Source organism: Bos taurus, chromosome 13 (assembly GCF_002263795.3).
Source record: "Bos taurus isolate L1 Dominette 01449 registration number 42190680 breed Hereford chromosome 13, ARS-UCD2.0, whole genome shotgun sequence".
NCBI classification, from domain to species: Eukaryota; Metazoa; Chordata; class Mammalia; order Artiodactyla; family Bovidae; genus Bos; species Bos taurus.
In genome coordinates, this window is record NC_037340.1 from 74,360,554 (window position 1) to 74,382,285 (window position 21,732).

A 21,732-nucleotide genomic window follows, 5' to 3' on the forward strand; every position below is an offset into this window, starting at 1 on the left:
CCTCCTGCTGCCCTGCCCCCAGGGCCCAGAGGGAGGTGGGGAGGGGGAGGGGACAAGGGTCCGGGTGCGACCAGCTGCACCCGGCCAGGAAGCCGCTTAGGTTCCTGGTTCCCACTGGGGCCAGAGTGACACCTGATCCTGGGAGATTGTGAAATGACAGGAGGTGGCAGTCGGCCCGCCTGCCTTGTGTGCTGAGGCCTCTACCCGCAAGGGTTCAGCCCCGCCCCTACCCCACGCCCCCCAGGAACCCAGTTAAATCTTCCTGGCGGCGCCTCATTCCCGCACCCCGCCCTGGCGAGCACCATGCCTGCCTGCCGCCTCGGTCCGCTCCTGGCTGCCCTCCTCCTTGGCCTGCTCCTGGGCCTCCCCCCGGTCACAGGTGAGTGGGGCGGGGAAAGGCTGGGTGCCCAGAGGGGCCGAACCAGGAGCGAAGGAACGGAGCCGGGCAGGAGCTTAGCCTCTCTGAGCAGTGAGGATTCCCCAGGGCGGAAGTGGGGAGTCCCCTGCAGACTAAAATGTGGGGATCCCTGGTGCTCTGAAGGAGGTAGCCCTTGAGCTTCAGATGTGTGGTCCAGTGTGCTGGAGGTGCGCAGAGACCACTGAAGACTGACCCTTATGCCTGGGATGGGGCGGGGGGGGGGGGGGGGCAGCGGGGGTGGGGAGGTTCTTTGCTGATCTTGGAGATGCAATGGCCAGTGGCGGGGACCCTCTGCCGGGACATTGGAAGCTCCTAGACGCTCAGTCGGGCTGGGGTCTCCTAAAAATTGAAGGCTCAGAGGCCAAGGGTTTGGTCCCTCCTGTCCTCCTAGGTATTGGAGGACCCCGTCCCTGGAAGTGGGGCTCTCTGAAGACTGTTGGGGGGGGGCCTAGGAACTGAGACTCAGAATTTCGTAGCGGGGTGGGGATCGAGATTGGGGGCCATCGGACACGAGGTGGGCATCCTCTGAGAGCGGGCCCGGGTTCCCCACGACCCGTCCACCTCCCAGGCTCAATCGCAGTGAAGCCGGGTGAGTGTCCCGAGCTGGAGGGTGACGCGAACTGCACGAAGGCCTGCGTCTTGGATGAGGACTGTGATGACAACCTCAAGTGCTGCCAGGCCGGCTGCGCCACCGTCTGCCAGATGCCTAATGGTAACTTGGGGGACCCTCGAGGGCCGGGGCGTGGCAGCGGGGGTGCGGGAGAAGGGAGCGCCCCGTTCCGGGCACACCAGCGCTACCGACCCGGGGGTTCAGGACCAGGTCGAGGTGGCTGGAACCGGATCAGCCCGTGCTCTCCCTCCCGCGACCCCCGGGGAGACCGAGGCGTCGCTGACATGCCGCCGAGGGGAAGTGAGGTCCCCCACTCCCAGCCGGATTCATCGCTCTGGTGCATGACGGACTTCCCGGACGCACCGCGGGGACGTGGTTCCGGACCATTGTTCCCTGAGATCTGGGCGCCAGGGTCGAAGCTTCCTCCTGGCGGGGGGTTTAGCCGCGGGGCAGCCCTGGGCTGTCCAATGGGCTGGGTCCGGAGGTCTTGGACTCGCTCCCGTGCCAGAACCCCTTTCCTGTGGCTTCCCCGGCCCTGGGGGAAGGCTTTGGGATGCCTACTTGCCCGCACTCCCCAAATTCCACTGTCCAGATGGAGGCTTTCCAGGTTTAGGAGAGCACTCCGCCCATCTTAAAGATGTGATACAAAAGAGAGAAAGGTTCTTGTCCAAGGTCACACTGCCATCCCTGGCTGGACAGGATTCATAACACAAGGGGTCCCTTTTTTGTCTGAGTGGCTTGAAGAAAGTCAGGACCCCATCCTGAGCAGCCCTCCCCCTTCCTCCTCTTAACACCCTCTCTTCTGCTCTGAAGACTGAGTGAGAGAGAGTATGTGAAGCTTGCCCTTCATAGAAAGCACTTGCTGGAGCTCAAGACTGTCCAGCAGGTCCTAGGGACTCCTACCTGAGCAGGAAGGGGTCTTAAACAGCTTGGACTCTGAGCATCTTGTTTTTCAGAAGGAAAAACTGAGGACTAGAAGCCAGGATATGACCTGATCCCACTGTATTGGGATCGCTTGTCTTTACCCAGAGAAAAAGTCCCTGTGATGCTCCCTCCCTGTGATTTCTCTGAAGATGCCTGCAGGGCCAGGAAGGCCTGTAATCAGAGACCTCAGTCAGAGCAGGTGGTGGGAGCCGGAGGGAGGAACAGCCTGTCAAGGGGGCTTGTGGATCTGGGGATCTCTACTGCTACTGCTACTGCTAAGTCACTTCAGTCGTGTCTGACTCTGTGCCACCCCATAGACGGCAGCCCACCAGGCTCCCCCGTCCCTGGGATTCTCCAGGCAAGAACACTGGAGTGGGTTGCCATTTCCTTCTCCAATGCATGAAAGTGAAAAGTGAAAGTGAAGTCACTCAGTCATATCCAACTCTTAGCGACCCCATGGACTGCAGCCTACCAGGCTCCTCCACCCATGGGATTTTCCAGGCAAGAGTACTCTAACCTGGACCAAAGTGAGGAAAACCAGGAGAGGAGGACATTGGGAGAGAAAGACACAGATGAGAGGAGAGTGGGGAGAAAAGAGGAGTTTCTGCTTGGGGGAGTCTCTGCTGCTCCCTGGTCTCGGATAGACTGAGGCAGGAAGAGGGGCAGGGACAGAGGGTCTCGTGGATTAGAATCCTCGTTGTACCATCTGCAGGTTTGTGTCCTGAGCAAGTGGCTTCACTTCTCTGAGCCTCTGTTTTCTCCTTGACACAATGGGATGAGAATCTCAGACGTTGTAGAACTGACATGAGGCTAAAAGAAATGGTACACGTGAGATGTCTCAGGAGAGAGTAGATCCTCCACTCACAGTGGCTTGTTTGGTGAGTTACTGGCTATTGATGCCCTTCTGTCCTGGGGCAGCTCGGTATTGAGAGCTCCTGCCCTTCTCCAGGGAAAGGGTGTCTGTGCAGGAAGGCAGCCCCCGTGTCCTCTCAGCTCATCACCCAGCTCTGTGCGTGCTTGACGTTTGGCTGGACTTGCTCCTTGGGCTTCTGGGCACTGAGCCCAGCTCCCTCCTCCTTGAGCCTGGAGTGGAGCACAGGGTGTGTGTGTGTGTGTCTGTGGACATTGAAAGGCTGGCTCAGGTCTTGGTTTTACTTCTCATCAGCAGTGTTTTGTTGGGTGATGCCTTCACCTCTCTGGGTTTCATTCTCCTCTGCTGTAATAAGAATACAGTAGAAATATCCCCTACAGAAGATAGGTTTGATGTGAAAACTAAAGGACAAAATGGATTTGCACTAAGGACTTGTTAATTGGCACATCTCTGTGGTTTTGTGTGTGTGTGTGTGTGTATGCACTAGTGGAAGAATGCTTCTCTGGGTGTTAGAGTGAGAGTGTAGAGGGGACCTTGGTTCCACCTGGTTGTAACTAGGAATGAGTATATGGGAGTGAAGGCCTGTGGGTGCATCACCCTGACGTGGGCTCTATGGTTTACTGCTTACAAAGCAACAGAATGCATGGTGCACAGACCTGAAGCCAGTTTCCTGGGTTCAAATCCTGTCTCTACCCTGTTTGACTTAAAGCAAATTATTTAACTTCTTCACTCAATTTCCTCATCTGCAACATGAGAAAATAGTTACAGCTCCTTGTCCCAGGTTCTAGGCTTATCCCGAGGATTAGATGAGTTAATAAATGTCGCAAGCTTCGGATAATGCCTGCTACTTAGAAGGAACTAAGTGTTAACAGCTGCCTTTACTCATCATCATTATTATTGCTACAAAGGACGTTGACTTCTCAGGGAGAAGTCTGTTGCCTCCATTGCTTCCATAACAACCTTGTGGTGTGGTCAACGCTGATCTCATCTGACACCTGAAGACACAGGGCTCTGGGGGATTTCCCTCCTGAGGCCACAGTTAGGAGAAGGCAGAGCTGGGACTCAAACTGGAGTGCAGTGATCTCAAAACCCCTGGGAGGAGAGAACAGGAGGAAGAGAGTTTGCAGACGACCTTCCAAGCCCCCTGAGATTCGCTCAGGCAAGCAGCTGTCTTCTTTGTGAATCCAGGTGGGCAGACATGCTGTGGAGACGTGTGCAGCCGCCTGCCTCGGCTCTGCTCACCACCTCTTACTCCTTTTTTTACCCAGACAAGCCGGGCTCATGCCCTAATGTGGATATCGCCTTCCCCCAGCTCGGCCTCTGCCGGGACCAGTGCCAGGTGGACAGCCAGTGTCCTGACGCGTTGAAATGCTGCGTCAATGGTTGCGGGAGGGTGTCCTGTGTCACCCCTGTCTTCTGAGGTAGGTGCCCTGTGCTGGGGGGAGGGATACATTGATACCCAGATATGACAAGCTCTGCAGGAAGCTGAAAAGGAGCCCCTGAGCTAACACAGTGCTATTCGCTTATCCATCCTTTGATTTGTTCTCATCTGCTCAACAGATAGTCACTGAGCATCTATCACAGGCGGTTCACTGCTGTAGGTGCTGGGATGCTCCATGAGTAAACAAACCCAACAAAAATTTCTCTCTGATGGGTTTTATATACTGTGCATTCATGCGTCCTAAGTTGTTTCAGTCATGTCCGACTCTGCGACTCTATGGACCTGAGCCCACCAGGCTCCTCTGTCCATGGGATTCTCCAGACACACATACTGGAGTGGATAGCTGTGCCCTCCTCCAGAGGATCTTCCCAACCCAGGGGTCGAACCTGCATCCCTTATGTCTCCTGTGATGGCAGGGGAGTTCTTTACCACTAATGCCACCTGTAGATGCTAGTGAATGTAAATCAAATAAAAAAGCAAGTATACCCTGTAAAAAGGCTTCCCTGGTAGCTCAGTTGGTATAGAACCTGCAGGAGACCAGGGTTCAATCCCTGGTTGGGAAGATCCTCTTGAGAAGGAAATGGCAAACCACTCAAGTATACCTGCCTGGAAAAATCCCATGGACAGAGGAGCCTGGTGGTTTGCAGTTCATGGGGTCGCAAAGAGTCAGGCATGACTAAGCGACTAACACCTTCATTCAACACCTTCATTCCCTGTAAAATGTTAGCAGGAAATAAGTGACCTGGAGAAAAAGAAAACAGAAGGAGAATTCGGAGTAGGGATGGGGAGCAGCAGGGAGTTGTGTTGCAGTTTTATCACAGGACCTTTCAAAAGGCAGCATTTGAACAAACTTGTTGGAGATGATGGAGGGAACTGGGAGCTTTCAGAGAGCCTGTTATGACCAGTGGGGGCAGCAGATATAAAGCAGTAGAACCCCTGGTGTGTTTCAGGAAAAGCCTGAAGTCTGGAGCCTATGATCAAAAAGAGGGCAATAGAGGAGAGGGTCAGAGAGGCATTTTATTTATTTATGGCTGCACTGGGTCTTCACTGCTCTGCACAGGCTTTCTCTGGTTGCAGCAAGCTGGGGCTACTCTGCGTTGCACGGGTTTCTCGTTGTGGCGGCTTCCGTTGCTGCAGAGCCCAGGCTCTAGGCAAGCGGGCTTCCGTAACTGCAGCACGCAGGCTCAGAAGGTGTAGCACATGGTCTTAGTTGCTCTGCAGCATGTGGGATATTCCTGGACCAGGGATCGGACCCAGGTCCCCTGTATTGGCAGGCAGATTCTTAACCACTGGACCACCAGGCAAGTCCAGGACTTTGGTCTTGACCCAGAGATGTTGGGCCCTTGGAAATGGACATGCTCTTGAATTTAAAAGGATTGCTCCGGCTGCTGTGTGGAGACCCTAGAGGCAGCAGTAGCAGAAGCAGGGAGACCAGCTAGGAGGCTCCTGCAAGAGGCCAGGTGCGAGGTGATGGACCAGGTGACCTAAGAGGCTGGGTTTGCGACACACATGAAGGTGGATGGGACAATATTTGCTGATTATTTGGGCTGTAAGATTTACTCCTTTTCCCCTTCACTTGTGCACTTACTCTGTGGCCGACAGGGCTACATTCACCTGCTTTGAGTGGTTCTCATGCCTAAAGACAAGATCGTGGAACCTCTTTTTCCCCACAGATAATTAAAAATAAAACAATATTAAGTCTTAAAGCAAGCATAAGAAAGTAAAGAGAGGGACTTCCCTGGTGGTCCCATGGCTAAGAGTCTGAGCTCCCAATGCAGGAGGCCTGGGTTTGATCCTGGTCAATGAAATAGATCCCACACGCTGCAACTCAGACCCAGTGCAGCCAAATGAATAAATACATAAAGATTTTTTTTTTTAAAGAAAAGAAAGAGAAACAAAACCCAAAGCACATGCATCTTCAGCCCATTGAGGGATCCAGTACTGTGCCATGTGCTGGGACAGAAGGTGACGGCTGCCCTTCCTCACGGAGTTTGCAGCCAGGTGGCCGAGGCAGACAGTTGGACAGACACTCCCAATGCCTATAATCAGTGCGGCAGTGGAGGGCAGGGCGGGGTGTGGTAAGAACACAGGAGGAAATCTCACCCAGGTGACGGTGGGGGAAGGAGGGAGCAGGGTTCTGAGCCAGTCCTGAAGGATGAGTGAAAGGTCAGTAGTCTGGTAAAGTACAGTGGTAGGGAAGCTGTTCCGGATGGAGGGAATGGGACCAAGCAAGCCCCTGGAAGGACCCCCTGGTTGTAATTTAATTGCTAATCGTGCACTGCTGTTGATAAGCTCTCAGTCAACAGACTGGCAGGTCAGTGATGTAACCTATTGCCCAGATGTGACGACTGAGACCCAGACAGAGGGGAGGACATGCCCAAGGACCCATGGTTGCTAATTCAGTGCCTGAAAGGGAAGCACGGTCTCGCCAGGGCCCCGAGCTCTCCAGTGATGCCAGCTGCCTCTTGCCTCCATGTGTGCCAACAGCATGGGCTGGCATTACAGTCAGGAAGACCTAGGTTCAGATTTCAGCTCTGACAATTAACTAGCCTTTTTCACCTCCCTGAACTGCAAATATTTTGCTTATAAAATGGGATAAATAAGATCTTTTTGATCAGTTAACTTAGCTTAACCAAAGGAATGGGGGCATAGTGCAACATCCTAGTGGTGGAAGGATTCTTAGGGAGATAAATGACAGTGACCCCTCATGAATGATCACAGCGGTCAGTGGGGACCATGGTATACCCAGGTGTTTCCTGGGATGGTCGGAGCAAAAGAAGTGAGTCTAGGACCTTCAGAAAAATGCCTGCAGAGCCCCAGGGCCTCGAGAAAGTGAGGCTTTGCTGGGGGGTGGCGGGGGGGACGGGTAGGAAGGTAATTGGGAGTAGGAAGGCGCTGGGAATGTGATGGAGTGGGAGGAGCTTTGGATCAGAATTTAAGCTGCAAGCACTCTTGTCTAGTGTCCCAGGTGTTGTTGTTGATGGTATTATTATGATTTTCTTCCTCCAGCTCCAGCCTGTGGACTGAGGGAGCAGCAGTGTCTGCCTGGCCCTGTCTCGCTCCAGCCCAGCTGCCCTCCTCCCTTTCTGGCCTCTTCCCTCCCTCCTGAGCTGACCACAGCTGCTTTTTTTTCCAACCAATAAAGTGACTGCTTCCAGCACTGGCGGGCCTGTGGCCTCTGTTCTTATAATTCAGTCACATTCCATTCCTGCCTGCAAGCGTGGGCTGAGGAGGTGGGAGTGGGCGTGGCCACCAGATCGTCCAGGCAGAGTCCGAGAAGAGATGAGCTGTGACGCGGTGACACAGTGAAGGTAACTCAGGGCTCTGTGTGCCGAGGCCCTTCCCCAGTTAATCGTCCCACCAGCCCTGTGCAGTTGCAGGTTATTCTCCCAGGGTGATGGAGAAGAGAACTGGGGCTCAGAGAGATGCTGGAATCCTTCCAGAGCTGCTGGGAGTTCTGACAACAGCAGCACGTACTGTGTGCCTGACACAGGGCTGGGAGATTCACTTGTAAGATCTCCTGAATCCCCCAAATAGCCCTCAGATTGTGATAAGGTCTTCCTTGGTGGCTCAATGGTAAAGAATCTCGCTGCAATGCAGGAGACCTGGGTTAGATCCCTCATCTGGGAAGATCCCACATGCCATGGAGCAACTAAGCTCCTGGGTCTCAACTATTGAGCTGGTGTTACAGACGGGTCTCAGCCAAGTTACTTGCTTGAGGCCACACAGAAAGAAGGTAACAAAGTCAGGGTGCTTTGTTGTAGGTTTTGGGTTTTGTTTTAATCAAGCTGTTATTTTGTAGAAATAACACTTACATGGATCACAATTCAAAAGGTAAAAAACAGGATATATAATGTATGTACCACATCTTCTTTAAAATAAATAGCCAGGCTTCCCTGGTGGCAAAGAATCTGCCTGCCAGTGCAGGAGACCAGGGTTGGATTCCACATGCCTCAGAGCAAATAACATAGCCCAAAGATGGCCTAGATGGCTGGGATGGGGGGAGAGGGAGGTGATATATGAAAAGATATAAACATAAGTAGAGCTGATTTACTCCGTTGTACAGGAGAAACGAACTCAACATTCTAAAGCAATTATGCTCCAAAAAAAGAACAGAATACACAATGAAACATCGTTCACCCTTGACACTTTTCCTCCACCCCCAGCCACTTTGTTGTATTTTTCTTTGAGAATTCCTTTTTGAAAAAAATCTTTATTTGTTACAGTATTGCTTCTGTTTTATGATTTGGTTTTCTGGCATCAACATGTGGGATCTTCGTTCCCCAACCAGGGACAGAACCCACACCTTCTGCATTGGAAAGCAAAATCTTAGCCAGCGGAACAGCAGACAAGTCCCTGCTCTGTGTTTTCTGTGGAGACTGTGAATGCTATCAGTTTCTTGTATCTTCTTTCCAAGCTACAGCTCAAGCTCACTCCCTCTATCCCGTACCCTTCTCTTTGTTCCCTCCTCTCTATCCCTTCTTTCTATATGTATTTATTTATTCTCTCCATCTCCTGGCTCCCAGGGCCAGAATTCTGGTAAACTGCCACCCTTCCAGAGTGCAGGGCAGGGGCTCTTCTTGCACTGACCTCCCATCTCCAACAACAGGCTACCTTGCTGCTGTCTCTAAACCCCACCTCCAGTCTAGAGGCTCTGTACAGTAAAACTGATGCAAAAACAAATGTCTGCTCTTCAGTAAAGTGCAGGTTGGGGTTGGTGGGATAATAGCTATATTTGAGGGAGCCAGAGCTTAAAAGTGAAGTTCTGAAGCCAGACCACAGCCCTGCCTGAGGAACAGCGTAAGCAGAGGTATTGCTCATGTGGGGAATACTTTTTGAGCTCTTACTATATGTTCTGTTCTAGGTGGGGCGGATTTGAGATCAAGGAGGTGTGTGGTGTATGCATGTGTGCATGTATGTGTGTAGGGGGGAAGAACAGTCAATAAATGAATGAAACAAGGCATATATAACATGTTAGGTGGTGGCAAGATGTTAGCAAACTATAAAGATGAGTAAGATGACTAGTGGGTCCAGGGGATGGGGGAGAGAAAGGGGCAGTTGCTTTGCAGAGCGTATTCAGGGAAGGTCTTTCCTAAGACGTCATTCAAGCCATGGGCTGAGTGAAGGACAGGAGCCATGTGAAATCCATGGAAAGAGCTGTCCAGACCGAGGACATTTCTAGTGCTGAGAACCTGAGGTCAGAGTGTGCTCTGGGTGTGCTTGAGGATCATGGCTGGAGTGGTGAGGGGTCAGGAGTACCAGGGGAGATAGTCAGAGAGGTATGTGGGCACAGATTACAGAGGGCCCTGTGGTCACTACAAGGACTTTGCCTCTTATTCTGAGGAATTTAGGAGCCCTGCTGGGGGTTTGAGCAGAAGGACGACTTCATCTTACATTTGAAAAAGATCCTTCTGGCTAGACTGTGGGACTTTCCTGGTGGTCCAGTGGTTAAGAATCCTCCTGCCATGCAAGGGACACATGTTCCATCCCGAGTCTGGGAAGATTGCACATGTCATGGAGCAAGTGAGCCCACATGCCACAACTACAGAGCCCCCACTCTAGAGTCCAGGAACCTTGAAGAAAAGCCCCCTTCAATGAGAGGCCCAGCACAGCCAAAATAGAATTTAAGAATCGACTCTGGGGCGATGTGGAAGCAGAGAGAGCAGTTAGGCGACCCAACAGGACATGGAAGAAATGACTATTTTTTTTGCCTCTTCATCTACTAATATGTATGAGACCTCCAAACTGTCAGCCCTAATGCCTGGGAGCTAGGGCTGTACCAGCCACGGTGGCTCCTATGACTCCTGTGTGGTTCCGTGTGTCCTGTCTGTTGGAGCTTTGGGAAATTAGCTCACGAAATAATCACATTGCAAACACAACAAATATTCCGCTTCCTGCCCCATGACCACGTTTACCCCGTTGATCAAAAGTGAGGGGGTGAGGAAAACAAAAATAGACAGCTGACGACATTGTTAGTCTTCCATTCACAGCTGCAATCTGGTGGGTATCTGGTTTCTTTAGCTATTAAAGATGGTACTTGCGGGGGAGCTGCAGTGCCCCCTTCAGTCACAGAAAAGCATAGCATTTGAAGGTCCTGCCTTCTGGACCTAGAGGTCTCTGTATCCCCTAGAGATGGGATATCAACCCCCCAGAAGCCCAGCGCCCAGCCAAACCAAGCCTACTGGGGTGAGCTTATTATATAAAAGATGGAACCCCCTAGAGCTACTGTATCACCCCCTCATCATTTGCAAGCTTCACATCTTGAACAGCCCTCTGGAGATTTTTCACCAGATGAACGATCCAAACAAAGCCTGTGGTTTATTATGGGCTACGATTAGGTTTAGGGTTATGGTTAGAATCTTGGCACCACCAGGGGAACAGACTATGGAAGGCAGCTGCCCTTTTCAGTCAGTCTGAAAACAACAACCCCTCACTGATGGAAGGCTGGTTCACTCTGCAGGCCGAGCTCCAAGTGGCCTGGATGGTGCCCACAGGACCCTCCTTTAACCAACCTCCAGGTAGCAATATACACAGACATGCTGGGTTGAATTTTCTACATTGGTTCACTCATGATCTCTGTTGGTGGGTTGGAGACTCTAGTTTGAAATAGATAAACCTCTCAACATATTAATGTACAAGTTAGGCATGTTCATGCTTATCTCAGGGTTAGTTCTCCATTGGTCTCGTCTGGTTCAGCTGTGGTATACTTGTAAGGTCACCTTGTTATTTCTACGCTGCATTTTGTTTGTTTGTTTTGGCCATGCCGTGCATTCCCAGCCCAGGGGTTGAACCCAGGCCCTCAGCAGTGAAAGCTCAGAATCCTAACCCGTGGACCACCAGGGAATTCTCTAATCTCTTGATCTTATGTATTATGGCTTTATTCTCTAGTTTGGGTTTATTGCTTGAGACAAATAGCACTCAGACATCACATTCTGCATTTCCTTTCCACTTTTATCCTAGTTCAGAGGATAAAAGTCATCCCTAGTGGGTTTCTGTCATTTCTCTGGAGGTCCTTTGATAGTGGGTGGAGGCTTTCACGCTTGAGGTTTTTTCATGATTTTTTCTGGGCTCCCTCCTCACAGCTCTTGATTCTATTGTCTGCAGTTTGAAAAGAGTTTGAAAAATGAGAATTCCCAGCTGTGGGTTGCCTCTTGTTTGATCAGCGTTGCTTCTCCCTCCCTCCTTCATTTCCTTCCTTCTTTCCTTTCTTCCATAATTCAAAGATGACAAGAATCGTAGGACTGACTGCGAGCTTAAAACTTTACCTCTGAAAAATAAATCCCAGGCCCCTCCTTTCCTCCACAGTGTAATTTTTACAAAACGAATCAATAGGTACTTGTAGAGTATTTACTCTGTACACACGTCACCTCTCTTGGCTGGGTGCAGAAATGTGTAACGCAACATCCCAGCTTTCAAGAGCCCACAAAATATAAACATCAGAAGGTAGAAGCAGGCAGGCCCAGAATATCCTTGTATAGTCCGTATGGAGAGGTCAGGGAATTTTATGGGATGGAGAGGTAAGCAAGGACTGGGTTGCTCACACAGTAGAGCTCAACTTTAATGAAAGCGAACAGGTTAAGAATATGGGTTCCAGGGACTTCGCTGGTGGTCCCGTGGTTAAGACTCCATGCTTCCAATGCAGGGGGTGCAGGTTCAATCCCTGGTTGAGGAACTACGATCTGACATGCTGCATGGTTGTAGTAAAAAAAAAAAAAAAAAAGAATATGGGCCCTAGAGTCCCACTTCAATTCAAACACCAGCTTTACTCCTTGTCAGTTTGCTGTTTGGATCAAGTCATTTATATTTCTGACTTTCAGCTTCCTTATTTGTAAGATATAGATGTTAATAGAATCTTCCTCTTTGGGCTGTTGGGAATATTAAAGGAGAGCGTATATGTAAAGCACTTAACTTGGTTCCTGGCATATCATAAGTGTTTCATAAGTGGCAATTATGAAAATTTTAATAGACGGTATTATGTATTGAAAGCTTTTAAAATGCATGTTCTCTGACCCAGAGGGTCCCCTTCTTATAATCTATCCTAACTAAATAGTCAGAAATGCTCACAGTGATTTATTATCCTTGTGAAGTAAAGTGTAGCATTACTTAATTTTCTTAATATTTATTTATGTATTTGGCTGCATCGGATCTTCGTTGCATCATGCAGAATCTTTCATGGCGGTGCGTGGACTCTCTGGCTGTGGCACGTGCTCTCAGTTGCTCGGAGACGTGTGGTCTTAGTTTCCTGACCAGTGAATTCTTAACCACTGGACCACCAGAGAAGTCCATACAGCATTACTTATTATATTGAGAAATTGTAAACTCTCTTAATATTTAATCAAAGAAGTTTGCTTAAATAAATTATCATCCAGCCATACCAAGAAAGCTCTACCCCTTTGAATGGTTCTGTTGAAGAATATTTAACGATATAGGAAAATTTTCACCTGATATTGTTAACTGATAAAAGCAGGTTATAAATCTGTATTAATGTATGCTCCTGAATTGTTCTCTTTCATTCTTCCCAGGAAGTTTTTTTAAGGCTTGTGGAGCTTGTTCATTTGAAAGATTTTCCTCCAGCATATGTGGATTAAGAAATTTAGCAAGATCTCAACACTGCACCAAGAGTGCTGTTTCCAGTGCCTCTGTAGCTCATCTGGCACTCACTGGTCTTCTGGTAGTTTCTTCTTTTTGACAGTTTCTGTGTATCTTTTCATCTAAACAACTTTTAAATCACAACAGTTCTCATCACCCAGACTTGGTGATATAAGGCCTCTTGGATATTTGTACTCATAGGAACCAGGCACTGGGAGTCTTCAACTTGTCACCTGTGAACAAATACCAGAGAAGAACGAGGGAGAGGAAGAAGACTCAAGAACTGAGTCTTTTTTAATTTAATTTTATTATACATTTATTTTTGGCCACATGGATTGCGGGATCTTAGTTCCTGAGCCAGGGATGGCACCTGTGTCCCCTACAGTGGAAGCGTGAAGTCCTAATCTCTGGACCACCAGAAAATTCCCAAGAACTGAGTCTTTAAGCCGTCACTGCTGTGTAGAAAGAAGGTTCTCCGGTGTTCTTGCTTGGAGAATCCCAGGGACAGGGGAGCCTGGTGGGCTTCCGTCTATGGGGTCGCACAGAGTCGGACACGACTGAAGCGACTTAGCAGCAGCTGTGTGACTCTGGCCAAGCTCCTCCTCCTCGTGGCAGTCAGACTGCTCAGGTGGTCCAGTGATCCTCACTTCCTAGGATTCACGCTCTTGTGTAATCACTGCCTTGATGTGGGCAGGACTTAGTGACCTGTTTCTAAGGAGCAGTGCAGTGTCACTTCCGAGATTAAGTTACAAACAACTGCAACTTCTATCTTGCCAGCACTTGTTCTGGTTTTTCCCACTGCTTGCTCTGATGAAGCCCATTGTCATGTTTGTGAGCTGCCCCCTGGAGAGGCCCAATTGTCAAGGGCTGAAGGTGGCCCCTGGCCAACAGCCTTTGAAGAACTGAGTCCTTCCAATGGCCAGGTGAGTGAGCTTGGAAGTGGATCCTTCCCCAGTTGAACTTCAGATGGCAGAGCAGCCTCAGTCAGTCATTGACACCTAGACTGCATGCTTGTAAAAAAAACTTAAGCTCAGGAGACAGTATTTCAAGTAACCCTGAGAGAACTGCTCCGAGGAGGAGGGGGATGAGTCAGGTTATATAGAAGTTTGCAGCAAAGGGCAGGTAGTCGGAACATCAAAAGTACTTTTGTGAAGTAAAGAAAATCAGATATCCCAAGTTAAAGAATTCAGCACAACTGTATGTATGGGAAGATGCAAGAGTCTGAACTCACAGAATCATTCATTCATTTGCATCTCAGCTATGTGGGACCAGCATCATGTATTTTTTACATCTTGAATTCCTCAGGGTTTACCGTAGGAAGTGGCTACAGCCTAATGGCTGCTGAATTGCAAGTGTTCCTCTCCTTCTTGGGTGCCCTTAGGGCTCAGGATTTCGCATCTGGAGGGCTGGGATTGCTGAGGATTGTGACAACCTTGTTTACTGATATGGCAGAAAATTTTCCATTTCTCAGTCATTGTGGTGCATGCCTTGTTCCCAGGCATACGGAATCTTCCCCAAACAGGGATGGAACCTATGTCTCCCGCATTGGCAGGTGGATTCTTATCCACTGTTCCCCAGGGAAGTCCTCAGTGAGTTTCCTTAAGATGATTATTTTGCAATCTTTGACAGGCAGATTGTAGATCTGTGTTTCTTGGGAGCCAGTTACCAGAGCTTTACTAAGTTCTTTTGGTTGTGCCATGTTTGATTCTTCATGATTAGTGTGGCCTTGACATGGTATCTCTGCCTTTGAAGGAACAAACACCTCTTCCAGTCTTGACATACTGGTTTTGGCATGTGAGAACTTTCAGTCAGCTCCCCAGGCTGCCAGGATTACCACTAGAATCAGAGTTGTGCTGGATTAGAACTGGTTTTGAGACTGTCACTGGGTCGTCTGCGGTGGGTTTGTGATTTGCATGTTTGATTTCAGAGGCTCAGGTAGGCATGGATTCTGCCCAGTCCTTGGGTGGATGAGACTATCTAGAACCTGGTTCTGTAGGGAGGTTCTGGGAGAGGGGTCTGCTTTAGGGTCCAAGGTCAGGCCCTCATTCAGCGAGCCTATTACCAGGTACAAGGTAGGTGTGGCTCCCACCAGGTCCCTGGGAGGGCTGCTGCGTAGTCACCGGATGAGTCCCTGGGTGGGTGACACTGGTCCTGGACCATGGCTGCCAGGGACTGAAATGGAGCCGCAGGACTTTTTCCGGTTCAACAGCCAAGATTGAAGGTTCTATTCCTGGTTCCAGAGGCACAGTGTTGCCTGCTGGGTCTTTGGCTGGGCTGGACTATTCCCTGACTGTGACTGGAAGGACCGGAGCCAATTCTAGGGCCCTTTCTGTATCTCCCAAGGTACAGATGTGTCTCCTGCCAAGTCTCTGTTCTGGCAAGACTGCTCACAGTCTGTGGCTGGAAAGGGCTGGAACCCAGTCTAGGGCCTTTCAGGATCTCCAGAGTCGCAGATGGGAGTGTCTTCTCTTGGGTCCCTGAGCCAGTGGGCCGGTCTGCAGACCATGCACAGGACAAGACAGATCCTATTTTAGGGGCCTTTCAGAATCTACACTCTGAGTAAGTTTCGTGGGTTTTCCTCCAGGGGCTTCTAGGCAGGAGCTGTAGGCAGTTCACAGGCTAGTTCAGGGCTCACTAGTTCTCTATGCCTATTATCTGATGCGTGGGGGAGGTTGACTCTGTCTGGGTCCCTCAGCATATGGTGCTGGTGACAGGACCAAGCTAAATGGGACTGTAACCAAGTCCTCATGGATATGGAGCTGTTTCTGGGTCCTAGTTGGAACTGTGATAGCTGTTTCAGCCACCTGGCTGTGGGCCTGCCTTCTCAAGTGGTTCTCCCAGGTCTAGGGCTGCCCTGGGCTTCACAGTCTCCTTCCAGGATCTAAAAGCTTCCACAAAGGCATTTTTGTCTATGGATGGATGCCAAATAATTATTCAGAAGGAATATGAGAGGGGGACCTCTTGTTCAGCCATCTTTCTGGTGTCACTCAGGATGTTACTTTTCAAAGGTATTAAAAATCATTCTTAATGTTTAACCTTGTGTTATTTTGCAATAATGGAAAATTGGAAGCACACATTTAACCACAGATGATTAGCTAAGTAAATTACAGTGCTTTGTAGGTTAGAATATTATGTAGCCATTAACAGTGATACTGAAGAATATTCACTGGTCTGAAAAAATATTTAAATGTTTATAGTAAAATGCTACATAAAAATCTCGGTAGAAAATACTACATAATTCATGCACAGAGAGAGAGAGAAATGGGGAGGAGAGAAAGAGAGAAAGTAAAGGCATACACAGAGGAATGTTATTTTAAGATGATAATTGAATGTTGTCCCTGTGCATAAAATTTAATTTAATTTAATCTTTACCCCCAAAATATACTTCCTGTGTATGCCCCAAGTTTTCAAATTCATTTTCCATCCCCCAAAACTTTTATCCTCCAAATCACTAAGCAATAACTAATACTACGTGTGTGTGTGTGTGTGTGTGTGCGTGTGTATTAGTTGCTCAGTCATGTCCGACTCTTTGCAACCCCATGGACCATAGCCCACCAGGCTCCTCTGTCCATGGGATTCTCCAGGCAAAAATACTGGAGTGGGTTGCCATTTCCTTCTCCAGTACTAAGTGTGAATGACTCTTAATCCCCACAGTATATTAATATTTATATGTATATATTTTTTAAATAAAGTCTTTCGATTTTAAACATTTTGGCAATATTTGTAGAATTTCAGGCACAGAGGTGGGTAGTTTAAAGACACACCAAACTCTCTTGCACTGTTGATGGAAATGTAAATTGATACAGTCATTATGGGAGACAGTATGGAAAGTCCTTTAAAAACTAGGAATAAAACTAACTACCATACAACCTAGCAATCCCACTTCGCAGCATACACCCTGAGGAAACCAAAGTTGAAAAAGGCACGTGTACCCTAGTGTTCAGTGCAGCACTATTTACAACAGCTAGGACACGGAAGCAACCTAGACATGCATCAGCAGATGAATGGAGAAGAAGCTCTGGCACACGTATCTGTGGAGTGTTACTCAGTCATAAAAAGGAAAGCTTTTGAGTCCGTTCTAATGAGGCGGATGAACCTAGAGCCTGTTATACAGAGTGAAATAATTCAGAAAGAGGAAGACGAATATTGTATATTAACATGTATATATTACTCCTTGGAAGGAAAGTTATGACCAACCTAGATAGCACATTCAAAAGCAGAGACATTACTTTGCCAACAAAGGTCCATCTAGTCAAGGCTATGGTTTTTCCTGTGGTCATGTATGGATGTGAGAGTTGGACTGTGAAGAAGGCTGAGCACTGAAGAATTAATGCTTTTGAACTGTGGTGTTGGAGAAGACTCTTGAGAGTCCCTTGGACTACAAGGAGATCCAACCAGTCCATTCTGAAGGAGATCAGTCCTGGGATTTCTTTGGAAGGAATGATGCTAAAGCTGAAACTCCAGTACTTTGGCTACCTCCTGTGAAGAGTTGACTCATTGGAAAAGACCCTGATGCTGGGAGGGATTGGGGGCAGGAGGAGAAGGGGACGACAGAGGATGAGATGGCTGGATGGCATCACTGACTCAATGGACGTGAGTCTGAGTGAACTCTGGGAGTTGGTGACGGACAGGGAGGCCTGGCGTGCTGCAACTCATGGGGTCGCAAAGAGTCGGACACGACTGAGCGATTGAACTGAACTGAACTGACTGATGGAATCTAAAAATATGGTACTGATGAATCTGTATGCAGAGCAGCAATGGAGACACAGACAGAAAACAGCCTTATGGACAGGGGTACGGGGGAGGAAGGAGAGAGGGGGATGGATGGAGAGAGTAGCATGGAAACATGTATACCAGATGTAAACTAGATAGCCCATGGGAATTTGCTGTATGACTCAGGAAACTCAAACTGGGGCTCTGTAACAACCTAGAAGAGGGGGAAGGGGTGGGAAGTGGGCGGAAGGTTCAAGAGGGAGGAGACATATGTATACCTATGGCTGATTCATTTTGATTCACAGCAGAAACCAATGCAATATTGTAAAGCAACTATCCTCTAATTAAAAATAAATAAATTTTTTGAAAATTAAGAACACACTAGGGGGACTTCCCTGGAGGTCCAGTGGCTAAGACTGTGGCTCCCAAGGGGCCTGATTTCTATCCTTAGTTAGAGAACTAAGTCCCACATGCCAAAACTAAAACTTGGTGAAGCCTAATTAATTAATTTTTTTTTAAAAAAAAAAGAGCATGGCAGAGAGAAGGAGGTGAAGGAATGCACTTCTTATTCACAAAAATAACTTCTACTGCCCTAGAGCAAGCCTGGCTCCAGGGAGGGCTGACTTGTTAGAAAATCAGGTTTCTTGCAGGTTTCTTCACATTCTGTTTTCTTCTCAAAGTTGTTGCCATTGCCATAACAACCTCCAAAACTTAAAGACTCACATTCAGAAGTTTTCCAGTTGTAAAACCAGTGCTGGGTCCATTCTGCACAGGGGCCAGTGTTTATAGGATATTTGCAAACATTTGCGATGCCCATTCTGACTAAAGAGAGAAAGTGATTGAGAGAGGCTCACTTCTTATTTCCATATGCAGAGGCGGGTGGGGGCAGGGAATGACCCTGGCCACAAGCCCCTGGCTGTCTGTAATAGCTGAGTTCTGTTTCTTCCCACTCAACCCACCTAGTCCGCCTAGTCGAGATTTTCACTTCTGGGAGTAGCCTGATGTGGTGAAAACCCAAGACTTGAGACTTCCACTCAAGCGGCTGCAAGTCCTAGCCCTGCCACTTGCTGTTAATACCATGTGATATTATATCAACGTAGTAAGGCAATGGCACCCCACTCCAGTACTCTTGCCTGGAAAATCCCATGGGCGGAGGAGCCTAGTAGGCTGCAGTCCATGGGGTCGCCAAGAGTCAGACACGACTGAGAGACTTCACTTTCACCTTTCACCTTTCACCTTCATACATTGGAGAAGGAAATGGCAACCCACTCCAGTGTTCTTGCCTGGGGTGGGCTGCGTCTCTGGGGTCACACAGAGTCGGACACGACTGAAGCAACTTAGCAGCAGCAGCAGCAGTGTCTTCAAATTGCCATCTCTTCATTTGTAAAATTAGGGAGCTGAACTCCACCATCTCTGAGCATCCTTCCAGGTCTGATTTTCTAGGATTTGATGAGAAAGATCTCTCAGGTATCCACCCCCATCTCACTGTCTTTCTAGAAAAGATATCTGATCATGAGACAAGGACCAACTTGAATCTGAGAGCAGGATTGAACTTGACTCAATCATTTCCTAGCTTGGATAAATCACCTATCTTTTTGACACTCAAATATACAAATATATACTGTAAAATGGGTGTATATGCACATTTTGGGCTTCCCTGGTGACTCAGCAGTAAAGAACCTGCCTGCCAATGCAGGAGACACAAGAGACGTGGGTTCAATCCTTGGGTCGGGAAGATCCCCTGGAGAAGAAAATGGCAACCCACTCCAGTATTCTTGTCTGGGAAATCCCATGGACAGAGGAGCCTGGTGGGCTACCTAGACTAGCCAAAGAATCAGACACAACTTAGCAACTAAAATAACAAAATAGGCACATTTTAGACTTACTGAAGGGTGACAGACTGGTTCCAAATAGGAAAAGGAGTTCGTCAAGGCTGTATATTGTCACCCTGCTTATTTAACTTATATGCAGAGTACATCATGAGAAACGCTGGACTGGAAGAAACACAAGCTGGAATCAAGATTGCCGGGAGAAATATCAATAACCTCAGATATGCAGATGACACCACCCTTATGGCAGAAAGTGAAGAGGAACTCAAAAGCCTCCTGATGAAAGTGAAAGAGGAGAGTGAAAAAGTTGGCTTAAAGCTCAACATTCAGAAAACTAAGATCATGGCATCCAGTCCCATCACTTCATGGGAAATAGATGGGGAAACAGTGGAAACAGTGTCCGACTTTATTTTTCTGGGCTCCAAAATCACTGCAGATGGTGACTGCAGCCATGAAATTAAAAGATGCTTACTCCTTGGAAGGAAAGTTATGACCAACCTAGATAGCACATTCAAAAGCAGAGACATTACTTTGCCAACAAAGGTTCGTCTAGTCAAGGCTATGGTTTTTCCTGTGGTCATGTATGGATGTGAGAGTTGGACTGTGAAGAAAGCTGAGCACTGAAGAATTGATGCTTTTGAACTGTGGTGTTGGAGAAGACTCTTGAGAGTCCCTTGGACTGCAAGGAGATCCAACCAGTCCATTCTAAAGGAGATCAGCCCTGGGATTTCTTTGGAAAGAATGATGCTAAAGTTGAAACTCCAATACTTTGGCCACCTCATGCGAAGAGTTGACTCATTGGAAAAGACCCTGATGCTGGGAGGGATTTGGGGGCAGGAGGAGAAGGGGACGACAGAGGATGAGATGGCTGGATGGCATCACTGACTCGATGGGCATGAGTCTGAGTGAACTCTGGGAGTTGGTGATGGACAGGGAGGCCTGGCGTGCTGTGATTCATGGGGTCGCAAAGAGTCGGACATGACTGAGCGACTGATCTGATCTGATCTGAAGGGTGACAGATGACCAATGGGAAGCTTGATAAATAGAAAAGCATCAGTAAACCCTGAAGAATGAAAATCGTTCACTCGTGTCTGATTCTTTGTAACCCCATGGACTATACAGTCCTTGGAATTCTCTAGGCCACAGTACTGGAGTGGGTAGCCTTCCCATTCTCCAGGGGATTTTCCCAACCCAGGGATCGAACCCAGGTCTCCCACATTGCAGGCGGATTCTTTACCAACTGAGCTATCAGGGAAGATGCTCTCAATCACTCTTTTCCTTCCTGGACCAAGAAGCCTCTGAAAGCAGGGACCTCATAATACTCCTTCTGCAGCTACACACCTAACACACACCTGGCTCTGAGTTGTCAGGAAATATTTGTTAATGGGGTTGTGGTCGGTGGGGGACAACCATGAATCTAAGGCAGTGTTACAAGTTTCTTGTAAAAAAAAAAAAAAACAAGAAAATATAAAACTCCTTTTATGTTAAAAAAGCATAAGTTTCCTTTTATGTTCCTTGTAAGTGAACAACTTTATCCTTGCAATTACTCTTCAAGGTAGATATTGGGACTTTCAACTTTACATGAAAAAAGCTAAAAGTCAAAGAGATGAAGTGTCTTTCCTGATGTCATGCTAGAAAGTGTTGGTCCGAGACTTTGTGTTGCTGCTCGCCACTCCCCGCCCCCCAACACACACACACATACACACCCATCCTATTCCCAGGTTATTCTTAGAGTTCCCATGTTCTGTACTAACTTTGCCCTTGGCAGGAGTCGAAGAGCTGGAGAAGTAAGAGAGAGACCCAGATCTGCATGGTTGCCTCCTAGTCAGCAGCCCAGCTTGGGGTTGGTATTTTAGAGAGAAGGGTGACCAAGGAGGAGTCTGATCCTACATCCAAATCATTCATCCCTAACTTCTGCAGTTCAGAAGGCTGGTCCACTCTTGGAACAGAGTGTCCATCCAAAGCACAGTTCTGCCTTTCTCCTTTGACTTTACCTGATCTGAATTTATCAAAGGCTGCTTTACTACACTTCATGGTGCAAGCCCCTTAAACAATTAATAAATCAACAGCTACCATTTGTTGAGTGCCTTTAACTTTCCAAGCACCCAATAAAATACTCTTCATTCATTAGCTCCCTTGAATCCACACAAGATCCCGGCAAGGCTTGTTGTTGTTTAGTCACTAAGTCATGTCCAACTCTTTTTGGGACTCCATAGACTATAGCCTACCAAGCCTTCTGTTCATAGGATTCCCAGGCAAGAATACTAGAATGTATTGCCATTTCCTTCTCCAAGAGATCTCCCTGACCCAGAGACTGAACCCTTGCTTCCCTGGTAG

The 21,732-nt window shown here is 48.3% G+C and overlaps 1 protein-coding gene across 1 annotated transcript; it reads left to right on the forward strand.

Annotated features, from left to right (window-relative positions):
* Positions 1-281: 281 nt before the first annotated feature.
* WFDC2 (WAP four-disulfide core domain 2) lies at positions 282-7,424 on the forward strand. The gene is made up of 4 exons (NM_001076490.2): positions 282-379; positions 987-1,130; positions 4,092-4,244; positions 7,274-7,424. The coding sequence occupies exons 1-3, from the start codon at positions 304-306 to the stop codon at positions 4,241-4,243; spliced, it is 372 nt and encodes a 123-aa protein (NP_001069958.1). The 5' UTR covers positions 282-303; the 3' UTR covers position 4,244; positions 7,274-7,424.
* The last annotated feature ends 14,308 nt before the right edge of the window (positions 7,425-21,732 follow it).

Coding starts and splice junctions, on each gene's coding strand:
- WFDC2 (NM_001076490.2), top strand. CDS start 304: ATGCCTGCCTGCCGCCTCGGTCCGCTCCTGGCTGCCCTCCTCCTTGGC. Junction 380..986: donor GGGCCTCCCCCCGGTCACAG/GTGAGTGGGGCG, acceptor TCCACCTCCCAG/GCTCAATCGCAGTGAAGCCG. Junction 1,131..4,091: donor CGTCTGCCAGATGCCTAATG/GTAACTTGGGGG, acceptor TTTTTTACCCAG/ACAAGCCGGGCTCATGCCCT.